Source organism: Cuculus canorus, chromosome 3, assembly GCF_017976375.1.
Source record: "Cuculus canorus isolate bCucCan1 chromosome 3, bCucCan1.pri, whole genome shotgun sequence".
In the NCBI taxonomy this organism is placed as follows: domain Eukaryota; kingdom Metazoa; phylum Chordata; class Aves; order Cuculiformes; family Cuculidae; genus Cuculus; species Cuculus canorus.
This window is the reverse complement of record NC_071403.1, coordinates 48,392,757-48,416,698: the sequence shown is the minus strand read 5'-3', so window position 1 is coordinate 48,416,698 and position 23,942 is coordinate 48,392,757. Positions and strand designations below refer to the sequence as shown.

Here is a 23,942-nt window from a genome sequence, read left to right as displayed (position 1 = left end):
GACAGGCTAGGGAAGTGGGCCTGTGAGAACCTCATGAGGTTCAACAAGGCCAAGTGAAAGGTCCTGCACCTGGGTCAGGGCAATCTCCAGTTTCAATACAGGATGGGGATGATGTGATTGAGAGCAGCCCTGCAGAGAAGGACTTTGGGGGTGCTGGTTGATGAGAAGCTCGACATGAGCTGTCAATGTGCGCTCGCAGCCCAGAAGGCCGAATATGCCCTGGGCTGCATCCAAAGCAGTGTGGCCAGCAGGTCGGGGGAGGTGATTGTGCCCTTCTATTCCTCCCTCGTGAGACCTCATCTGGAATACTGTCCAGTTCTGGAATCCTCAGCGTAAGAAGGATATGGAGCTGTTGGAACGGGTCTGAGGAGGGGTACAAAGATGATCAGAGGGCTGGAGCACCTCCCATGTGAGGACAGGCTGAGAGAGTTGGGGTTGTTCATCCCGGAGAAGGCTCTGAGGAGACCTTATAGTGACCTTCCAGTACCTGAAGGGGCTTCAAGAAAGCTGAGGAGAGGCTGTTTACAAAGGCTTGTGGTGATAGGACTGGGGGCAATGGGTATAAACTAGAGAGGGGCAGATTTAGACTAGACATGAGGAAGAATCTCTTCACCATGTGGGTAGTGAGACACTGGCACAGGTTGCCCAGGGAAGCTGTGGATGCCCCATCCCTGGAGGTGTTCAAGGCCAGGCTGGATGGGGCCTTGAGCAGCCTGATCTAGTGGGATGTCCCTGCCCATGGCAGGGGGGTTGGAGCTGGATGGGCTTTAAGGTCCCTTCCAACCCAAAATATTCCATGATTCTAGGATTCTGAGAGAATTCGGCAGGCGGACGCGCCCTCGGCAGTTCCCGGTCCCGGCCAGGGCAGCCGCCACAAAGGCCGAGTGCGAGGCGTGGAGTCTTCCCAGCAGCCCCCGCGCCGCCCCCGCCCCCCCTCACGTAGGCGCTCGGGAAAGGGGGGGGAGGGAGGGAGAAAAGCGCCCTTCCAGCCCGACTAGAAAATCAGCCTTGTTTCCCCCGAAACCGCAGCTGCCGCGAGCAGAGAACACGTCAGGCCGGGCCCGCCGGCGCGCACAGATGCGCCTTTGTAAACCCCCACCCTCCTCCCCCGGTCCCGGTTTGGTTCCCGATAAGCTCGAGGAGCGGCGTGGAAAGCCGAGAGCTCGCAGGGGGATGCTGCACAACGCGGCCTTAGCGGCCTGCTTTACATGTTTTTATCCTTTTTAGATGGTGTGTAAGGAACCCGCCCCAGAGGCACCGATAGTGTTGGGATGGGTCTAGAGGAGGATGATCCGCAGGCTGGAGCACCTCCTGTATGGGCACAGGCTGAGAGTTGGGGCTGTTCAGCCTGGAGAAGGCTCTGGGGACCTTATAGTGACCTTCTAGTACCTGAAGGGGCTACAGGAAAGATGAGGGACTTTTTACAAAAGCATGGAGTGATAGGACGAGGGGGAATAGCTTTAAATTGGAGAGAGGAAGATTTTGAGTGGGTATTAGACTGGCACTGGAGCACCTCCCATATGAGGACAAGTTGAGAGTTGGGGTTGTGCAGCCTGGAGAAGACTCTGAGGAGACCTTACAGCAGCCTTCCAATAGCCAAAGGGGCTACAGGAAAGCTGAGGAGGGGCTCTTATCGAGGAGTGCAGGAATAGGACGAGGAGTAATGTTTTTTAAGCTGATAGAGGGTAGCAACAGAATAGATATTAGGAAGAAATGTTTTAATGGCTTTAAATAGGAAAAAAAATTGGCTTTCAATTGGAAGGGGGAAGATTTAGACATGAAGAAGAATTTCTTTACTATGAGGGTGGTGAGGCCCTGCCACAGGTTGCCCAGGGAAGCTGTGGTTGCCCCATCCCTGGAGGTGTTCAAGGCCAGGTTGGATGCGCTTTTGAGCAACCTTATCCAGCTGGAGGTGTCCCTGCCCTTGGCAGGCGGGCTGGAACTGGATGGGCTTTAAGGTCCCTTCCAACCCAAACTATTCTGTTATCCTGCGAGGACTCGGAGAACGGGAGAAGCTCAGAGTGAGGTTCTTTCCGTTGACCTCGGAGGAAGCTTAAAATAAAATACAGCGCGCTACGAGGCCCCCGAGCGCTGCGACTCCACCCTCGGCCGCGCTGTTCCCAGCTCCCTCCTCTCTCTCTCTCTCTCTCCCTAGTATAACTTTCAGGCTGGATGAGTTGCAACTCGTTCAGCGCCATTAAAATGAGTGGATGATGGTTGAAAAGGGATGGAAAAACCAGGCCGGGGGAGGGGAGGGGCCGGGCGGGCCGGGGCGACGCCGCCGCTGCCGCCGAACAAAAACAGGCGCGGGGGGGGGGGGGGGGGGGGGGGGGGGGGCGCGCGGGCCGCCATTGGCGCGCGCGGGGCGCAGCTGCGGGACCGGGGCGCGCGCCGCCGCTGCCGCCATTTGTTCAGCGGCACCGGGGCGCGCGCGTGCCCGTGGCCGAGTGGCGGGAAAGCGCGCGGACTCCCCGCGAGGGTGGGGGGAACGCACGACACTCTCTGTGCCTTCCCAGGCGCGCACGAACGAGACTCGCGAACATCCCCCCCCCCCAACCCCCATCCCGGCGTTGTTTACTTCCTCCCGTTAACAATGGCCTCGCAGAAACTGGTTCGCGTTATTTCGGTACTTCCTGCGAATGAGCCCGCTGTGCCTTACTCGGAAAAATATTCCTTCCCTTTTAACAAAATCCGAGTATCCCGTGACACACGGGAAGACTGAACCTATTTCAGCGAGCAGTTCTATGTGACGGTTCGGTACTGCTTGGTCTCCCTGGCTTTGCTCTTCAGTGCCCTTTCCTAGGGGTTGGTTCCAGGTTGTCTCCTTTGCTGCGGTCACCGGGGATCCGGAGCTCATTCGGTGTGTCATTCTGTTCACGTTCGTGCAAGGCAGCCTCGTGTGTGAGCTTGGGGTTGTCCCCAACGCGTGAGGAGCTGGGCAAGCAAAGGAGAGGACGTCACACCTGCATAGGCTGCACATGTAGCTTTGTTTCTTTGGCAGAGAGAGAGACCCTGAGCCGGGTTATTAATTAGTGTATAACATTTGGAAAGGCAAAAGTTGCAGGTTTAAAACTTCAAATGCACATTATGCGTCTAATTAGTCTTGAAGCCAGGACCAGTGGTTTTCGAGCTTGTTTATTTTTATAGTACGGAAAAGTAAAGCATTTTATCACTTTGACAGAATGATTTGGTAGACGTTCAAGCAGTTCTTGCTTTCAGGAAGCCATTGCTCGCTCGTACAGAAACAAGTTTTCAGATTGAGCTCTACCAAATGTACTTCCCCCCCCTTTCAGAAAAGACAAGCACAAACTAAAAAAAGAAAACCGGGACTTTTTCTTGCCTCCCCACGTGCTGTACTCCCTTCCCCCTCCTTTAATGAGTAGGAGGGACAGAAGTTGCGACAGGGCAGGTACTGATTAGTTGCTGTCAGTCTGCACAGATTAACACCTATTTTTAGGTTTTTGAACCTCTTGAGTAATACTAGTTAAATTGGCACAGGTTAATAAGTTGGGGTCCACAGAGCCTCTTAACTGTTCACTGTGAAATTTGAATTAAAGAGGCAGTCCCACTTTGTGAAGTCGATGAAAAAGGTTTATATCCCAGACATTTACTGCATGTTCGTGTTTGTGTATGTGTTCATATGCACACAGCACATACATAAGTCTGAAGACAAGAACGGAAATTAATTACTTTGGGCATGTTAACACAAACAGGTACAAAGTTAGAGGATCTTTGCAGACTAAATCTGCAGTGAAATAGGCTCTGTAAGGAACCATCTTCTCTCTTAATTGTTAATATAAATGTGGCATTTAAAAATTAAATCTTTGGGGGTTTTGTGCCTTTTCTCCCCGTCTTCCCCCCATTATACCATTACACTGTTACACTGACACCCACTGGTAAAAGTTGATCTGAGATCATGATTGTAAATCGAGCCTCTTGATGAAGGGACAGCAATTTCTCAGGAATACAAAATAAAATAAAAACCAAATAATAGCAGCTTCTTCATCCTGCCTCCAGGAAAAAAAAAAAAAAAAACCTTGCAATGGTCCTATGTTTTTTGTTTTTTTAGGATTTAGTGTGTAGGTGCTGCAGACACAAGAAGGGAGGCCGCAGTGCTTTTGTCTAAAAATGTAACAAGATAAAAATAACTGCATTGGAAGGAGTTTATTTCTAGGTATTTGTATGTTTGAGGACAGACAACAGGCTGACACAGAGGAGAACAGGAGAAAGTAATTATTATGTTAGTAACTGCTGTGTTTAACGCTGTTTCCCAGGTAAAACAACTTGAAGAAAGCCACAAATAATGGTCACACTAGAAATATATTTGTGTGGGCACTGACCTGATTGTATTAAAGCGGAGATGAATGCCAGTGCTGCACAGGTCTTATTTAGTCTGTTTACCATTTAATTCAAAGTTGTCAGTGGTCTTGAAAGACACTTGTGTTGGAGAAACAAGGCTCATTTTATTGAAATGTACCGCGGCACCAAAATCTGGTTTGTGAGAGTGTCGTTCCATAGCCCTGCCTAGCACAAGAACAATACCACACAATTACGCTGTTTCAGGCTCTGAAATAGGCTTTCTTCCAGAATACCCTCCCCTTATATTATTAGACATGTTCCTATTAATGAAATGACTGATTGAAAATCTTCCTGTATTTACATTGTTCAGGCAGCAGTAGCTTGGATTTCCTCTGTCTAGACTAAAATTGTATCCAGTGGAGATGCATGGGACAGTTGTTTGTAAACTGGGGGTGCGACATAACAAATGAGCTGCAACAAAATGTGTCCGTGACTGGCTTCCCTATAAATACAGCGATATATCCTTTGTTTTAAGGGAGAAGGGGAGCCTTAGGAGAAATCTATACAGAAACAAAATGGACTCCACAAAACATTAAAGTGTTGAAAAGACCTGCCAGGGCTGCGCCAGTTCAGAAATTAAAATTCTAGCCTTTCACCTTTGAGATTGTAGTTCAAGTCTTTCTTTACCTTCTGAGGAAAATGAGCTTAAAAAGAGTATAAAAAGCAGTCTCCGGGGTTGCCAGAGCACTGTTATAATTGATGCAGATAGCGTAATTGGAAAACAGGGTGAGTGCCGGGGTTTAGTTTTTCGGGAAAAGTTACAAGGGAAATCTTTTTGCAGGTGTTAGGCAACCCATGCAATATATATGTGGTTGAAGAAGAAATCTTTACAACAGTCGTTGAAGTCGAGGATTTATACAAGGCTCTCATGCCCGAACATGTACTGCTGCACTATTACCTTATATGCGCACCATTGTACAGAAATGCTAAGTGTAGAAAACAGCACAAGGCTGTTAGCAACTGATTTGTTTTGCTGTTTTACTTTGAATAATAATAATCACATGAATAGGGGGCTTACTTTGAAATTGAGACAGGCTGGAAAAAAATGCTAGCTTGTATCCTGTAATTATCCAGAAGCACCCTTGTAGACCCAGAATAAAACTCACATAACAGGCATAAAGCGCAGTGAAGAATCAGTTTGTGAGGAGGTGGCGTGTCAATAGTCTGCCACATCCTTTTTCTCCTCCTTCCCCAAGAGTTGTTCTTGTTCTGCTTGCATGAAGACACTGCAGCAAACAAATAAGAAGAAGGGGGGGAAGAGCATTTATAGTTCATATTGCATTATTCAAATAAAATACTAAAAATGCTATAAACAGTTTTATAGTCATTGTTTATGGACTCTAGAATTTTTAATATTCTAACATGTAATTGAATTCTGAAGCCAAGATTCTGCAATTAATCAGGCTTTTATAAGGGAGCCACTATTTGCTAGCAGTAACTTTGAGACGAGAACTTGGACTTTTTTTTTTTCCCCCTTGTTTATGGTTATAGCAAAAAAGTGAAATGTGAAATGCTGAAGGGGTCTGCAAAGTCATAGATTGGTGCCCTTGCTTGGGTGAGCAAAAGTCCCACTTTGTGTAAGTAGTTCAACCATTTGAGAAACCTAATTGTTTGATTCCTGAATGCAAATTCAGGCTTTGTGCATGTGAATGGCGGAATGCGTGGTTTTGGAGGACATGTTTTCAGGGCTTGTGTTCACTTTTCTCTGTTGCAAGGGACAGAGAACTCAGGTTACATGGAAAAAAAAACCCCAAACCCTTTGTCAGTTTAACTAGGCTTTTTTTATTACACGCCCTGCTTAGGACTGAAGTGACTCCTAAGCATGTTTGTATTTTTGCCGGCCACATTGAAGTGTTTGGTGTAAAGCCAGAATAAATTTGAGAGATGGTTTTTCCTTTGGTTCTGAGGAAGTGGGTTGCTGTTGGGAGCTGGAAGAGTGTGGAGAAGTTCTGGCACTGGCTGGAGCACTTGTTCTTTCCCAGTCAACTCTTAAATCGTCGTACCAGAAGTCAAAAACTGGCCAGGTGTGACATCTGAATAATATTAAAAGTGATTAATCCAGTCAGGGAGTGTTTATCAATCTTTGCACCTCATGGGCAGGCAGTGGGGACCCGGCCTAAAATAATTAAAGAGAAAAGCTGAGGTTCTTTGCAAAAATAATTCAGTTCGGCTGAGTATTATTCCACAGATATTTACCTTTTCAAGTTACGGTGTGAAATACAGAACACTATGCAGGGGATTCCTCCTATGTGACTTTTTGCCAGGTACGTTGGTACTTCTGTTGTGCAAACCATCCCTTCCAAACCCATGCTCTGGATCTGACAATGCCCAGGTGAATGTCCCGGATGTTGTCAGTGTTAGCGGTTCCCTGTATATGACATGATACTGGTACAGGAGAAGGGAGTGTGATGGAGATCTTTCTGTCTATTCAGAAAGGTAGGGCCTAGGTTCTGGCATCCCGTTACCTGCTGGGAATTGCCTAGGCTATTTCCTCCAGCATGGACCACCGTGGTTCTGTTGTTGATGATATCAAACTCCTATGGCAATGTTAATTTAACTGAATGTGCAATCTCAGACAGGCATTTGGTATGTTTTAATCATCTTCAGAGAAATATGCTTCAGCCTTTTCCTGTATAAAGGTTTAAGACTTTCCATGTTCTTAATTGTTGCTCATCTCCTTTCTGATTTGTTCCTTTTTGTTTTCAATTGAAGATGGAAAGAGTAATATTTGTGTTAACTGGCTGTCTCAAAATCATGCCTTAGAGAATCCTGATTGACCAGTCCTGTGAGGGGAGGTAGGAAAGAGGCTGTGTGTGTACTAAAGAATCAGGTTCTTCTCCTGACTCAGAGCTAGGTTGTGAGCAAGTAGAACCATGTACAATCTAGAAAAAGGTTAATAAGAACATGAGCTGTGTGTAGGGTTATATCTTCTGTTAATAAATTTTGCCTCAGTGTGACTTTGTTTATTGGTGTTTTATTCTCAAACAGTACCACTTTTTTTTTTTTTTTTTTCAGATAAAGCAAAAGGAAAGATGAAACGGTCTTTGTAGGGCAGGGGTGGGAGGTTCTGTGGAGATTGTGCTATATTACGAAAAGGTGCTCAAAGAGATGTTCCTTTTCTGTTGTTTTTGAGGTTCAGCTCGTAAGTTACCCATTCCATTAAAAGTAGGAATAAAGAATGTAGTTTACAGTTGGAATTGGTTGCTAGATGCAGTAAAGGTTTTCAAGTTAAAACCATATTTCTGAAAAAGAATGCTCCCTGCATTCTGTGCCTCCTCACCTAAAATATCTTTTTTAACCCACATACCCAAAATAATGTTGTCTAGGGTTGCAGGAAGCTTTTTCTCATGAGCACAATAGGAATATGTTGAATCTTTTGAAAACAGTTTCTGTTTTTCAAACACCTTTTCTTTTTCAGCATAGATAATTAACGCCTTCATCACAGTGCTTCATGCCCTTGATACATCTGTTACCTTTGACAGATCCTTTCTGTTTGCCACCTCTTCCTAACATGCTTCCAATATTTTCAGCACAAAATAGCTTAGTATCTTTGATGTTCTTTATATACAGGCTCAATTAAATAAGAAAGCTGCTGACAGAACGGTGTAGAGTTGAAACTTGGAGCTTTGTCTCTGTAAAGATTTTGTCCTTGGTCACTTATCTTCAATTTTTGCTGCAAATTGTTTGACTTATTTTAGGCAAGATTGTTAAGGCGTACAGTTTTAGCAAGGACAGTATTTATTTATTTATTTTTCGCTTTTACAGGTGATATGTGCAGGAATTACATTGAGAAGTAGGAAAAAGGAGCAGGGGAGGAATCTGCAGTTGCAGTCTTAAACAGCAAAAATTCTCCCTGCTAGTGAGGGTGGCTTTAATACATGCATTTCTGGAACTTTCTGGAATATTTAAAGGCATTATAGCACTGCAGCTGTTCAGTACCACCATCTTCTATTTACACTAAGTGACCCACTTTGTCTGAAAAGGGCTGCTCGCCTTGTTCCCTTGATCGGGTGGCCTCTTGGCTTGCTGAGCTCCGGCAGTGGGAACCCCCAGCCTTGGCAATAGAGGGCAGTGAGGTTTTAACCCTTTTTGGTGTTTTCCTAGCAGGGTTCCTCTACAGCCTTACAGTGTGATTGCACAAAGGCAGCTGCTCTAGAGACCCTTTGCAGTGGACTGCTGTAGGTTAAGGGTTATGATTCCCGGTTTTGGAAGTGGAGGATGAAAATAAAATTGTGGTCTTGGAACAAGAGAGTAAGAAGTACAAATGGGTTAGCAAAGTTGTAGACACAATTCCTAGATAAAATGGTTACTGGTATCAGCAATTGTTACTGCCTGTGTCACGTGGTAGAATGATAGTTTTTCAGGGTTTCCCATGTGTCACGATGCATGAGAATGAAAGTGTGGAGTTTTGTTTTTATAATATCTACCACTCTTTTTTTAAAGGGAAATTAAATAGTGACTGCTCTGAGATTTTGTTCTAAGTACAACAACCATTTTGGCCTCTACATTGTCAAACAAATAAATAAATGGAAAGCTAATTTTCAGTGCAGGCACTCTGTTTCATGCAGCGTTCTGATGGGAAAGAATTATTGTATCTTACACATCTTTGTGTGTGTATATATATATATATGAAAAACAGTATGACAGAAAAATACAAAATAGTTTGAGCTGTGAATGTGTGCTTACAGAGGGAAAACATGCGTGTGTGTGTGTATATGTATCTTCAATTACAAGAGCAGAAGAAAGTGTTAACTGTCATGAGTTTGCTGCTAATCAACTGTTTATGTGGTACCCATGGAGGAATAAGTTCTCACAGGATTGTGAGGGATGGGAGTGTGCGCACAGACAGTTCTGATAGGTTGCCCTGCAGTGAGCGTGAGTAGAGATGTACACAATCTCAAATGTCAATTTATCTGGGATTTGTAATGGTTGTTTCCATGTGCAGAACTAAGTACGTTGGTACCTTTCTGTCTTTTTGAGGTTATAGGAATTGCCCCATTGCCCCACGGTGCACAATTTTTTTTTTCTGCCAAGTTGCTTCTAATATATGTAATTTTGTTTTAAGTATTATATCTCACAAGGCTGATGGTTATTGCTTTTAGTTAGCTAATATCCGGAGTCTGATTTTTTTTGCTTCTTAGGGATTGGCTTTGTTCCCAGGATTTTGCAAAATATTTGCAATGGGAGACTAAACCAGCAGTTTAGTAAGTAGCACGTCCAAGTATGAATGTTGGGCACAATGTTGAAGATGTGAATGATTTTTTAAAATTATTATTATTGTAAATCTGCTTCCACAAAAACACAGGCATTTTAGGAAAAAATATGAGCAGGATAGATCTGTTCCACTAAACAGCTCGTAAGAACATGAGACATCACTGTGTTTTATCTCGAACACTGGCAGACCAAGTACAGAGCTGCTTCAGTGAGCTGCGTCCTTGAGCCACTGTGTGGTCTCTACATGCTAATAAGGAAAATGAGGAGCATTAATAAGCAATTTGAGCTGCAGCATGGTTTCTTGAAACATCTTTTCAAACCTTTTTAACACAAAGTAGCAGACGAAGTTATTGTTTCATTTAAAACGAGATAATTTTGTTACTTATTTTGTGTTTTTTTTTACATAAAGCTGGTGGCTCCAAAAATTAGAATTCTGATCTTTATTATTGCTAGAGGTGGTGAGCTAAGAGATAAATGACTGATACCACAAAGAACCAGCAAAATAGATTAAAGGGAAGATCAGAGAAAAAGGGGATGCCAAATTTAACGAATAATTGCCTTGAACTGGGTCACGTGTCCAGTTTTTACACAGATCAAACTGTGAAGAGATGGCATTTACTCAACCAAGAGGCCCTGAGTAAGTAGTCTCAATAGATTTTTTGTATAGAAAGTGAGGAAATCTCAGCTTATGTATACTTAATTCTTAAGATTTATACTATGCAACTATCATGCCATCATTTCAGGCATAGATTCAGGGTCATAACAAAGGTATGTATTTGGTGGCTCAAGGATTGCCCAGGGAACATGCCCAGCCCTCACTTGCTACAGACCTGGATCTTAGCCTGAAGTACATACATGATTGCTGTTTAAAATAAACAAAACTGATGGCAGGTAGCAGAGAAAAATGGAAGAAAGAATTGTCACAGTTACCAAAGTTTATTCCTAAAGTTCTGCATGTATTACAAGCTGTGTCCATCCTCAGTAAGTCCTTGACAAACTGCCAGAAACTAGGGTGGGTCATGTAGGGTGGGTCATGCTGCTCCAATCAGAAGAACAACCATCTACAATTGCTGAATCCTACGTTAGATTAAAAGGAAGGCGAAGGGAGGGTGCTGTAGTCAACTTTGAAAGAAACTTTCAAAGGTCTTCGAAAAATGAAAACTGGTTCAACTTCTTGTCACCTTCATTTAAAAAAGAGGAGTTCAGAAGTGGTGTGCAGGCACGTCAGCTGATGGGAAAACCTTAAAAGCTGAGGATTGGTGCTAGAAAAGGATTATGAGGGTATATCTGCAGCAAGCACTACAGCATCCTCCCAAGTTTCACATTGTCCAGGCTGTTTCTTATAGACAGCTCATCAAGATTGGTGTGTGGAAGTCGTACTTGGAGTTACATTTGCATCACACTGTGCCCGGACTAATGAGTCTCATTTATAAGTTGTTGGAACTACAGAGCCTTCGTCCACCAGTCGCTGAGTCCTGTGTAAATGAAAGGGAAGCATGAGCACAACAGCAAACGTTTTATTACTGATCTGGGCGATGTGATGAGGTTTATCTCACTGTGATTGAGCAAGAAGTGCACCCTAACGGTGAGCAGGTGACCTGACAGTAATTCAGGAGAGAGCACCTATATGTCCTCATTCTTTTTGGATTTGGTTATCAGGGGGAAGAGAGTCCTTTCTGATCTGATTGATCTTTACAGAACAGGGAGAACAGAAGTACTGCAAAATGCAAGTATTAACCTATGCACTTGTTTTATTTTGAGCATATTTTAGAAGTGCTGGAGGCATGCCTTTTTACTAAGCACACAGTTGGCATAAACCCTCTAGGTATCACAGAAGCCCTGTGCTATAATTTTCCTAGAATAATAATGTCAGACAAATGACAATAGAAAGCCTATAAAATTTGCAGCCAGCTGGGTAAATTCTCGTGTGTGACCTATGAAAACCGTAAGTGCCCGTGCAGAATATTTTGTCTTGATCAGAAAGAACTGCTCCCAGTCTGCTGTGTTCTTGCCAGAGTAGCTGTAACCTCCTCACCTGCCAGCTGCAAATAGGAGCACCGTGAGATGAACTCTGAGGAGCTCCAGCCCAAGTCTCAGAGCAGCATTAAGTATGTGTTGTACTGGGAATTTTTTCCTGGGTAGTTAAGTGTGGATCAATGACCCTTTTCAGTGTTAACGTTAGCAGGATATTAGATGGGAATTGGCATGCATCAGAAATGATTATTAGTGCTTATTTTCAGATTACCCAAAAAAAGATGGAGAGGTGTTCTGTGACCCATGTCTTTTGGAAGTTAGTGATTTTATCCTTGCATACTTGATACCTCATATTCTGTTTGGATAACAGTCTGGGTATTAGGCGTAGCTGTAATTTCTTATGTTTATGGTATTCCACTTCCCATGGCTCTTGCTCACTTCCAGCTAATCCTATCTCAAACAAAGTCTTGATGAGACAAGAAGGAGCTGGACTGAGCTGAGGACCGAATCGATGCCAAGTACAGCTTTGGAGAAGACCAAATTACAGTAATTCCCTGTGTCATCTGATGCCTAGGTTATACAAGTCTTCCAAAAAGGTGATGTTCAGCATGGCTTCTCAAGGTTTTGATTTGCTTTACGACTCCTTTTCTCTTTAACGGGGCAGTAAAAATTACTCTGTGCATGATTTATTGTAAGACTCTTGATTGCACCGCAATATTATTTGTAGAATTGGAGCCTCACGAGTCCTTTGTTGAAAAGCAAAACTAATACTAAGTCCTATTACTTCTGACAAAAAGAGGCTTAGGGCTACTCTCCAACTTGTTTCAGGATACTCCACACATTATTCATCAAGGATCCTCAAGACCGACGTGAGCACGTTTATGGATTTTCCATCTTGTAAAATAAAAACTGTTCTGTTCTATTCTATTCTATTCTATTCTATTCTATTCTATTCTATTCTATTCTATTCTATTCTATTCTATTCTATTCTATTCCTGCATAAGCAGTAATGGTCTTGTCCACAGCCGCCCATTTTAGAGAACGTGTATGTTATGTAGGAAAGTGGCAAGTTCACCTTGTCATGTACTGGGGAAGACCACCAGGATTTCTTGGCAGCATCCCGTCCAGCCCTGGGGGCTGCCCTCTGCTGGGGGCAGCAGCTGGGAGCAGGCTCTAGGAGGGGGGAATTGCTCCCACAGGACAGGTGTGCTGCTTAAACCACTAGTTGTGTCTCATGTAATTGATCCACAGTGTTTGATTAATACACACACTCTGTAGAATACTGGCCTGTCATTTACCTGTTACCACTTACAATAGCCTTCTAGCCCAGAATTGCAGGATATGGTAGTATCAGTTCAGTTTGTTTATTAGAATCAAAAAGTCTACTTGATACTTTACATAAGCTAGGAGGGAAAAAACCAACAATGAACACTGATTAAAAGTTGCTTTTACATAGATAAAAAAATATGGGGCAGACAAGTCCATTCAGCACTGTACTGTGAGGAGTGGGAAGAAGCAAAGATCCAGAGCAATGTCTCGGGGAAAGCTGCTCTGTCCGATAGAGATGTGTGGAGATACACATACATGAAATCAACAGTGATTCCTTTAAGAACTAAGTCTGCTTTTTTAATGATGCAGTGAATTTTTCACTATAAAACAGCACACACACCCCCTGCCTGAGATAATATATTTACGTACGTAGTCAGAACAGACCACTAAAATAGGAAACATTTTACTGCCACCAGTAAGTATATAATGAGACGTTCTTAATTAATGTCTGATTATCTCGAAGCAATAATGAATCTCTTGTTCATTTTTTTGTTTATTGGAATGAAGTGATATAGTTTGAAGATGATTAAGAGAAAGATGGTTGCCTCATTCTTGAGGAGATTTTCTCTTCTGCCCGGGTGATGTGGGTGCTGATTGAAGTACACTCTCATTCCCACTAGAGGGGGGTCCTCTCAGCCTAGGTTGTAGTGCATTTGAGGCTTGGGGGTTGTTTTTTTTAACCTCATGGTGTCCCACATCTGGTTTCAGCACTTTATGTTGTGTATCTTATGGTGGCAGCAGTGACTTGTCTCTCACTGGTCTTAAATGCCTTTTATTAAAAGAGGTGAAACCCAAAATGAATGGACTAACTGGTAAACACAGTAGTACCAAAGAATACAGAGGGTGTTTTATTGCACCGTATGCAAGGTGAGGACAAATGTTTATCACAGAAGTAGTGTGATCACTCTTAGAAAAACAGAAGTGGCTTTATCAGACTTGTTCAATAACATTTTTAAATTAGAATTGTTATCTACACCAATAGCTGTGCACCAAAACATTTTCTTGTTTCTGTGAGCCCGACGTTTCTAGGCATAAAAGAAAAGATACCTTTGTGGAAAAGCAATGAAAAGTATGTTACATCAGCTTAAATTTTGCTTTACTCTTTGATGTCACAGTTTGTCCATCTTCTCACTTATATGGTGAAAAGAAGGAGGATCAAGTTTTGTAAATGTGCTGGTCATCAAGCTGTGTTAATTTATGTTTTTTTAAACTACAGCGGTCGTGAGCATTCTTTTGGCTTAATTAGCACACCGCATTTGTTGGCTGTACCACTGTACTCTGCAGTGAAGGTCCCGGCATGGTAAGGTGGCCTCTCTGCAGATGAGGTGGAGTGCAGAGCCCAAACAAAGGATGCTCTGCCTGATATGTGCTGGGTCAGCGCAGGAGTTCCATGCTGTCTGTCCACACTTGTGCTCCTGGGGCTGGGAGTGTTGAGGGAGTGCAGGGCAGAGGGCAGGCAGCTCTAGGTGGGCTCTGGGGCTGTTAGCCCAGCTGGGACCCGTTGGGAAGGAGAGGAAAAGGAGGGGACAGCAGGGCAAGGGAAGCAGGGTGTACTGGGGCAAGCAAGGAGTCAGCAGCCCTGCTGGGTTCAAGGAGGGAGTCGGAGGGGATCCAGTAATGCAGGCAAGGCTGCAGTTTTCCTAGTGAATCTGCAACAGAAAGGCGGCAGAACGATTAAGCATTCATGGGTCTGGAGGTAGCATCTAAGGCAAGGTGACCAGCACAATACTGGGTAGAGAAAACCAAATGAGTTCTAAATAAGATTTTTTAAGTCTTGGGGTCTGTCTAGTTAAGGTGGCTGGCTATTGTACCAAAACAATAAGCCTAGTGAAAGTAAGCATTCACGGTTTAGATGGGTACTGCATTAACCCTAGCTGGACTGCTTCTGATATCTGAATGACTTTTTTCAGAAGCCACTCGAGCATCTGAGTGGGACGCTGTATTGTGACAGGCAGTCATACCATTATCTCCAATCCAGTGGCTGATTATTCTCTTTTTGGCCCTGGGCAAGTCACTTAACCCTCTGTCTGTTTCTTCATCTGTAAAATATATTATGGATATTTATCAGTCTCACCAGGACCGATTGTTTAATATTTATAAAGTGCCTAAAGGATTAGAAGCTTAATATAAGTAGCTAATACATATCATTTTAGATTGATTTTATTTACTTGGATTTTTTTTTTCCTGCCTCCTATTGAATGAGATGCTATTTTGTAGCCTCTTACTGCCATTCCTGATCAGCTGGACAGGTTACAATTGGGTAACTTCAGGTTAATTTTCTCCCTTTATTCCTACTTCCTAGAAATGCTTTATCTCCTTCCCTTTTTTCCCCCTCCCTTTTTAATTTAGAGATAAAGAGATGCCATATGTTGCTAGATCATGACATAAATATATTTAAGTGCTGCCATCATTGTTAGTTTATCAGCCTTCCATTATAAACCTTCTTGTTCAGGGGTTTATAACTCTGGCATTATAACGTGCTTCAGGCTGAAACTTGACATTCATTTTTTCCCTCTTGATTTGCTTTAAATCCTTCACTCTTCTTAAGTTAAACTGGAGATTAGATACATTAGTTATAGTTATACTAGTTGTATAAATTATAATGCAACAGTAGGCATTTTAAATAGGATGTAAATCAGAGAAATAGAGAATTTCCTAGTTGTTAAACTGTGAGCCTGGGAGTACAAGTCTGGGGTTCTTCTCCTGAGCATGTCCCTGGCTTTGCACATGACTACTAAGAAGTTATTTAACCTATTCTGCTTCATTCTTCTGCCTGTATATTGGGATGATGATATTCTCTACTTCACTAGTGTATTGGGAAGCTTAATTAATTAGAATTCATAAAAGCACTGAGATTCTCGGGTGAAAGGTGCTAAAGTGTGAAGTATTTTCAAGGAGTCTAATGAAAAATCAGTGCGCCTGCTTTTCTTCATCTGTTGCCTGTTGTCCTAGATTAGCACGTATCCACTCTTAGAGTTGTGTGGTACATGACAACCAGCAAGAAGATGACCTCGCGGCTTACTTTTCTCAAGCTTTCAAACATGCACGGTATCTTGCAGCTCACTAGTCTCAGCCTTTGCCTGGGGAGTTTTTTGTTCCCTGAGTTCTGTTTTTCAAAGAATTCGCTGTGTGCAAGACAGGACAGGAGCCTGGAAGAAAGACTTCTGCTCCAGAGTTTCCCATCAGTGTTGTTAGAGCACTTGGTGCTGATGCAGGAGCACCCAGCCTCGTCAGAAGATAATGGGAGGGGAAGAGTTCAGGTATCTCCAGCCTTTTTTTTTTAGCAAGGAATTGTGATGGCAGATGATTCTAGTTGTGCTTTGGCAGCTTTTTGGTGTAGCTTTAATTCCCATATGGAGAGCAATGTTCCAGCTGGAGTACAGTAAATTTTGGGACACTGACAGATCCTTTTTGTATTGTTTAGGTTGAGAAACCTTCTTTGTGTTGTGAGGGATGCTTTCTGATTTTCCTCTCTTGAGGCTATCTGTTGTCAGCTTTTAGTTCAGCTAGTCCTGTCATACGTAGGTTTTCTAGGACTAACCCAGACCCGTGTCTTCAGTTACAGATCTCCTCTTTGCCTGGACTGCGGTGCTGTGCTCAGGAGAGGGAGACTCTTGGTAGTGGCTAAATTTGAAATGATCTTTCTCCTTATAATTTCAGGTTGAAGTCTTGGCCTCCGAGGATGCTACATTTGGACACAAGGTGTGTAGTCTGATGCAGTTTTGTTATGTAGGTCCCGTCAATTTAAATTGTTGGATGTGATATCACAGAAGACCTCAGTTTTCAACCTGAGAATTGAGGATCCTGTGGCTTACATCCATCAATTCAAATACTTCTGCTTATATGTGGTCATCTGAGAATGACACACAGACTGTCTTAATTTTGTTATTTGGTATAAAATCTATGAGCAAATTTTACTTGTGGAAGCCCATATGGAATGTTGAAATGTCGGCTTTTTAGTAACTCTTAAGATTCCAGTTGCCCAAGTGCTGGATTTGTTCTTGTTTTGCATAGTTTTGCAGCTCAAAAATTGTAGTTGTTTTCTACTTTGCAGTCTGTTGAGTGAGCCACTTTGTTTGCAGTCCTTTTTCACAGTGCATCTCAAGTAGAAGTAGTACACTGAACAGCTGCATCACCCTGTGTTCAACTGTAGATCCACGTGTGGCACGCAGTATGCTTGTTGGAGAGACCACTGTAGACCTGCTCTGCTAAATGGATGGGCTATATCCTAGTTAGCACTTGAGTTTCTTTGGCTGGTGAGCATTATGGTGACAACTGCGGTTTTAATCGCACGCTAATAGCAGATACTTCTAAGCAGGGAAGTTTGTGAGTAGGCTATACCTAGTTAACTATGAAGAGATTTGGAAGGGGAGGGAAAGGAGGAGATTGCCAGAATGGTAAGCTAAATCATGACAATGAAGAGTTTCCTGCTGCTGAAGGCCCACATGCTGTGGTACTACCGCAGGTGAGAAAACAGCAGTGCTATTGCTATCAAGGTAAAAAAAAAAAAATTAAGAAAATATGAAGTAAGTTCTCCAGGTTTATGTAGAATACCATAAACAAAAGTAACCCACAGAAAAAAAAAAAGCTTCAAAAGCACCTAAATATTAATAATGCGAGAATTTACATTGTGTCCGTATTACACATTTTTATGTGATAAAGTGATTTAAATAAATTATTAAAACCAAACAGAGCTACTCCCATATTATTTGAAGTATTTAACATATGGTAGTCTGCAGTATTTTCTGGTTTTTATTTAATACCCAGCATGCATACAGAATATTCATTGAATATTTAATAAACCTAGAGGGTCAGCTCTTGTGAACTCATCTCCATAATCCTTCAGACTAGGTAGGTAAACAGAAGTATTACTGAAGATGATTGTAGCAAATCGCTCTCCCAACTGAGACACTGTGGAAGAGGCTTCTTAATTTTTTTGTATGCCTAGACTTGAAGTGTTTTTCAGTCTTGGAGTCATCTTGATGGGCATCCTCTGAAAGTCCTTTCTGTTACCCGAATTCTTAAGAATTCTCTGTTGCTAAGCTAGAGTTTTACAAAACCAAACCACCAAACCAGTACTGTCACTAACTCTTAGTATCATCCTCTGGAGTCCCAAGCAACTTTTCTGTAAGATTCACCTTCAGAACGAACAGACATTTGACTCTCTTAGAACAATAGCTTTACGTTACATAGTGAACTGCATATGTCTAGGAACGTCATGTACTTTTTATCAATCAAGAAGAAAGGTAAATGTGTCATCCCAAATTCATTAATCCCGGAATTTATCTTAGCTGTCTGTTTATCTGTGCTGTGAAAGCACTTCTTTCCTCCTCTCCCTTAAGAAATACTTCCTTCACTGTCTGTCTTAGTAACAAATAAATGTTAGTGTCTCTGACACATTAACAAATGAGTTGCTGCGCCCAGGGAGAATACAAATAAGCACATTGTTTTAAATGGAAAATAACTTTGGTTTTATGAATCAGAAAATAAGTTGATATGGTGAATACCAGGTAACATAGTCAAGACGGATGTAAGGTTAAGAGTCTGCATGATGTAATGCTTTCCTTGATACCAGCTTTTAGCCTGAATTTCCATCCAGTCTATTGGAGACTGTTCAGGAGGCTACGTTTACAGTTTGGGGTGAAACACCATAGGAGCCCTCTGTATGCATAAGCAGAAACATAATTTGCTGCAGGGGGTGACTCTTCTTTTGGCTGTATCCGTTCCACCCATCCTCACACACTTGCCACTTAGTTTTAGGTTTGTTGACAGGCTGTGTTGCCTGTAGATAGTAGATTTTTTTTTTTCCCCAAAAAATGATAATTCTAGTCTGCTGAAATAGCTTACAATGTTATCTCTTAAGCCTTAAATTCTCTATGAGTTTAGTCTCATGGTAAATATGCATACTGGCAGTGAATGGGGCTGTTACCCAGGAAAAAGCTCTGAATGAGACTGCAGAACATTGTTCAGCTTCACTGTAGTTATCGTTGGTGAAATGAAGATCTGACTGATGTAGCCTGCCCCTTGAATAGTTGTGTCTTTGATGATGATCATAAGTGTGTGTAGGAATCAGCTGCAGGATGCTTTTGTTGCAAGATATGCATATTGATTTGGGCAAAATAATTCTTATTTTATAAATGAAAACTAAAACAAAAGCTATTGTTTCATACTGTCAAAAACCAAGGGAAGATGCACCTTGACGTACCAAATCTTTCCATTGCTCCATAAGCACAGAACAGGTGCAAATTGCAGACCATTAGCATCAGTCCTTCAAAACGTTCCCTCCACCTTACTTTTTAAATAAGAAAATGGTCTGCTCAAAGCAAAGGTAGAACATGAGGCATTTATTGGAGTAAAAAAGTAATTTTAATATTAATTTTTTTCCTTCTGTGTATATGTGAGACTTTAATGGGCTATGAAAATGTAAGCAGTTTTTCAACCAGTTTAAATAAAAGTTGTTGTTTGATAAGTATAAAGATACACAGATTTGACAGCATCGCTGTCCAAACCTTTCTTTCGGTTGAACAGTAGGAAGCAAAACCATTCAGCAGGTAATTTTACAGGAGGGGGAAGTTGTTAGTGTGCTATAACAGCTTTTTCAAAGATGGTACACGTGATATTCAGTTTAATTTACACATGCATTTGTGTGTGTGCTTGTATGCATGTTTATTTCATAAAGAAAAGAAAAGACATCCAGGTTTTGACTGATGCTTCTGTTTCAGTGTTAGGAGGATTGTGATATATGCGTGGTTGTATATGGAAGTGACCACCTGGCAATCACCATAGCTGATAGGTGATCTGGGACAGACTTAGCAGTTATAGGATCATAAAATCCCTAGGTTGGAAAAGGCCTTTGGGGTCAAGTCCAACCATACCTGTCTACTACTAAATCGTATCTCTAAGCATTTCATCTGCCCATCCTTTAAATACCTCCAGGGATGGTGACTCAACCACCTCCCTGGGCAGCCTCTGCCAGTGCTCGATGACCGTTTCACTGAAGGAGTTTTTCGTAAAGTCCAATCTGAACCTGCCCTGGCGCGGCTTGAGGCCATTCCCTCTCATCCTATCACCTATCACTTGGGGGAAGAGACCAACAGCCACCTCTCTACAACCTCCTTTCAGGTAGTTGTAGACAGTGATAAAGTCTCCCCTCAGCCTCCTCTTCTCTAGGATAAACAACCCCAGTTCCCTCTGATGTTTCTTATGTGACTTGTTCTCTAGCCCCTTTACCACCAACCATTCAGATCCCTTTTCAGAGCCTCCCTACCCTCAAGCAGTTCAGTACTTCCTCCCAGCTTAGTGTCATCCACAAACTTAATAAGGGTGCCTATCAATTCAGGTTATTGATAAAGATATTGAACAGAATTGGACCCACCACTGAGCCCTGGGAGACACCACTTGTGACTGGCCTCCAGCTGGATTTAACTCCATTTACCATTGCTCTTTGGGTCCAGCTATCTAGCCAATTCTTAATCCAGTAGAGAGTGCGCCTGTCCAGGCCAGTGGAAGCCAATTTCTGAAGTAGGATGCTGTGAGATACTGTGTCAAAGGTTTTGCTGAAGTCCAGGAGCACTTATGTCTACAGGCTTTCCCTCATCCATTAATCAGGTCACCTTATGATAGAAGGAGATCAGGTTAGTTTGGCAGGACCTGCCTTTCATAAACCTGTGCACTCAAGATGACCCCTTCCATGACCTTCCCTGGCACCAAGGTCAGACTGACAGGCCTGTGGTTCCCTGGATCCTCCCTCCAACCCTTCTTGTAAATGGGTGTAACATCTGCCAGCTTCCAGTCAAGTGGAACCTCCCCAGTCAGCCCGGACTGCTGGCCAATGATGGAGAGGGGATTGGCAAGAACTTCTGCCAGCTCCCTTAATACCCTCAGATGGATCCTATCCAACCTCATAGATTGTGAATGTCTAATTGGCCAAGCAGGTCTTTAACCATTTCTTCATGGATCATGGGAGCTTTGTTCTGCTATCCCTTCCTGTCTTCTAGCTCAAGAGTCTGAGTACCCAGAGAACATCTTACCTTACTATTAAAGACTGAGGCAAAGAAGGCATTAAGTACCTCAGCCTTATCTTGTCCTTCTTCACTAATGCCCCCGCTGCGTCCAGTAAAGGATGGAGATTCTCCTTGGTTCTCCTTTTGCCGTTGATTTATTTTGTAGAAAGACTTTTTATTATCTTTCACAGAATTGGCCAATTTAAGTTCTAGTTGGGCTTTAGCCCTTCTGGTTTTCTCTCTACATGATCTCATTTCATCGCTGTAGTCCTCCCGAAGTGCCTGCCCCTTCTTCCAAAGCTCATAGACTTTCTTCTTTTTTCTGAGATCCACCCAGATCTCTCTGCTCAGCCAAGCTGGTTTGCTCCCCTGCCAGCTCATTTTTTGGCACATGGGGAGGGCCCACCCTTGCACCACCAGGATTTCCTTCTTAAAGACCATACAGCCCCCCTGGGCTCCCTTGCCCTTAAGACTGTCTCCCAAGGAACTTTATCAACCAGACTTCTAAACAGTCCAGAACCTGCCCTCTGGAAGTCCAAGGTGGCCATTCTGCTGACTCCCCTCCTTACTTCTCTTAGAACTGAGAATTCTGTCACCTTGTGATCGCTGTGCCCCAGGTGTCTTCCAGCCGTCACATCTCCCACAAGGCCTTCTTTGTTCACAAACAACAGGTCCATTGGGACACCTTCCCTAGTCGGCTCACTCACTGGTTGTGTCAGGAAGTTGTCATCCACACACATCAGGAACCTTTTAGACTGTTTCCTCTCTGCTGTATTATACTTCCAGCAGGCATCTGGCAAGTTGAGTGCCCCACAAGGACAAGGGCTGGAGATTGCGAGACTTCTCCCAGTTGCTTGTAGAATAACTCGTCAGCCTCTTCTTCCTGTCTGGGTGGTCTCTAGCAGACTCCCACTATTAGTAGGTGGTCCACTGATTTTTACCCATAAGCATTCAACCCTGTCACTACCATCATTAAGCTCTAAGGTATGAAAACACTAACACTGAGGGCTCACCCTGCCACCTCTCCTTCCTCACCCATCTCACCTGAAGAGTTTATAGCCAGCCATAGCAGCACTCCAGTTACGTGAGTCACCCTACCACGTTTCTGTGATGGCAATTACATTGTAGTCTGCTTGCCTTGCAATTCCTTTTAGTTCCTCTTGTTTATTGCCCATGCTGCGTGCATTGGTGTAAATGCATTTCAGCTGGGCTATTGATCCCACTACAGTGGTTCATTCAGATTCTGCTGAACGTAAACGTACATATATAATCCTCTTAAGTTTCTTCAAAACTTTAATTGCCAAGAAATTAATATAGAGTAAGAGTGAATAGATGGAATGGTATCTTCCCAAGTCTGCAGTCAACACACAGGAATGTATTTCAAAATTGGAAACTGCTTTGATCCCATTAATCTTATGAAAGCCTAATGATGACATGTGAAATACTAACAGTACCGATTTATTTTGTGTTTATTTTAGCTGGAATAGGAAGATACATTTTAGCAGATGGGACCAATGTCCCCAGATGGTAGAGAAAATTAGGAGGGATACAAAGATGTGAAAAAAGAAAGAAAAAACCAAGAATAGGTGCACAGAGCAGAAATAAAAGGTAAAAGGTTTAACTATTTTGAGTGATGCTGATTTAAACACCAAGGCAATGAACAAATAAAAATAACAGTGTCTTGGAGTATTTTAAATCCTCCTAAGAGATTTAGATGCTCAATTTCCATTAGAACATTTTAATCCCTGAGGTAGAATTGAAAATCTTAGGCTGAAAGGTTGGTTATTATGTAAAGATTTAACTCGCATTTTATTGTTGTAGGAGCCACATATTGGCATCAGTTGGAATTACGGTGTTGAATGCGGTAGCACATACTCCAGACAGACAGGCTACAAATGATGTCTGGCCCTATCTAGAGAACGAGATGCTTGACTTTTGAAATATTTGTGCTTGGTTTACTCTCCTCTTCTCTCCCTCGTTTTCCCTAAGGCTTTTACTGTCAGCATCTACCTGACCCAAATAAGGTAGGGTAGAGGAGACTTCATTCGGTTAAGCAGGGTGAGATCACCTCATCCACGTGTCTCAACCTGTCTGTCGACGTGTAAAATGCCATAAGCTCTTTTTGCAGAGATGGCCGCAGAGCCCGCCTACCGCAGCTAACGCTGAGGTGCAGTGATCCCAGCTTAGTGCAGCATTAATATAAATAAGTTTGTTAATGGCAGTCTAGCAGCTACATGTCAGAAGGCTCACAACTTTGTGCGACAGGAAAAGAGACACTTATGTTCCCACAGTGGGGGAGCTCCACCAAGAACAGGACTCTCTTATTTGGTAGTGAGCTTTAATCCTTCCATTGTGTGTCGTTTTAAGCTGTGTTGTGATGTAATTGGCTTAATCATTACTATTATGTTCCTTTGCACAAGTTAAGATTGTAATTTGACGTATGGAAATAAATGGCAACTGGATTAGTGATTTGCAGGTGTCATTTAAAAGTGGGGCAGGGAAGAAAACCGTTCATATTTTGCAAGTGGTGTGTTTGCTAAGGTACAGAGGCAGAATTAACTACACAACTGCATCTCAAGTAGGAGCGAGCTTCACCTGTACATTTCTGGGACTGTGGTGCTGGGGTTGAGGGAAGAGAATCTCATTCCCGATGGATGTGTTCACTGTAGGAGTGTTTTTACATTTCCTTTGCGAAAGACAAATACAGGAGAAAAGCTCTCTCTTTGATCGAGGAATCAGCATAATAGAGACACAGCTCTATTAAAGAAATGCAGCAGGGGAGGCATTTCTGATGTGGCTGTGTCTGCGCAGTGGAGCTTTCAGCATTGTTCGTGGAACTAGCTGTATTTTTGTTTTGTGACACAGCATAAAGTGATGACCTCGTCTCCATAATTTAGTAACTCTGGAAGTTGTTGAGAGACTCTTCTGAGTCTTATTTAAGTATATGCTGGTGTGATCCAATTTTTTTAATGCTTTTTCTCTGATAGAGGATGCAATTGTTCTAAGAATCAAATGTACTTAGGACTAAAATATCTTTTCTTCCTAGTTTTCCTTCAGTTTACT

General features: G+C 42.8%; 1 protein-coding gene across 8 annotated transcripts in view; it reads left to right on the top strand.

Moving 5' to 3' along the window:
* Positions 1-23,942, top strand: part of ARID1B (AT-rich interaction domain 1B) — a 336,332-nt gene that overhangs the window by 168,820 nt on the left and 143,570 nt on the right. For 5 of the 8 annotated variants that reach the window (XM_054061620.1, XM_054061622.1, XM_054061623.1 and 2 more), the window contains exon 5: positions 16,537-16,578. The exons of the other annotated variants lie outside the window; for them this stretch is intronic. In XM_054061620.1, the coding sequence (XP_053917595.1) occupies positions 16,537-16,578 (42 nt within the window). The remainder of the gene's footprint in view (positions 1-16,536; positions 16,579-23,942) is intronic. 8 annotated transcript variants of the gene reach the window in all.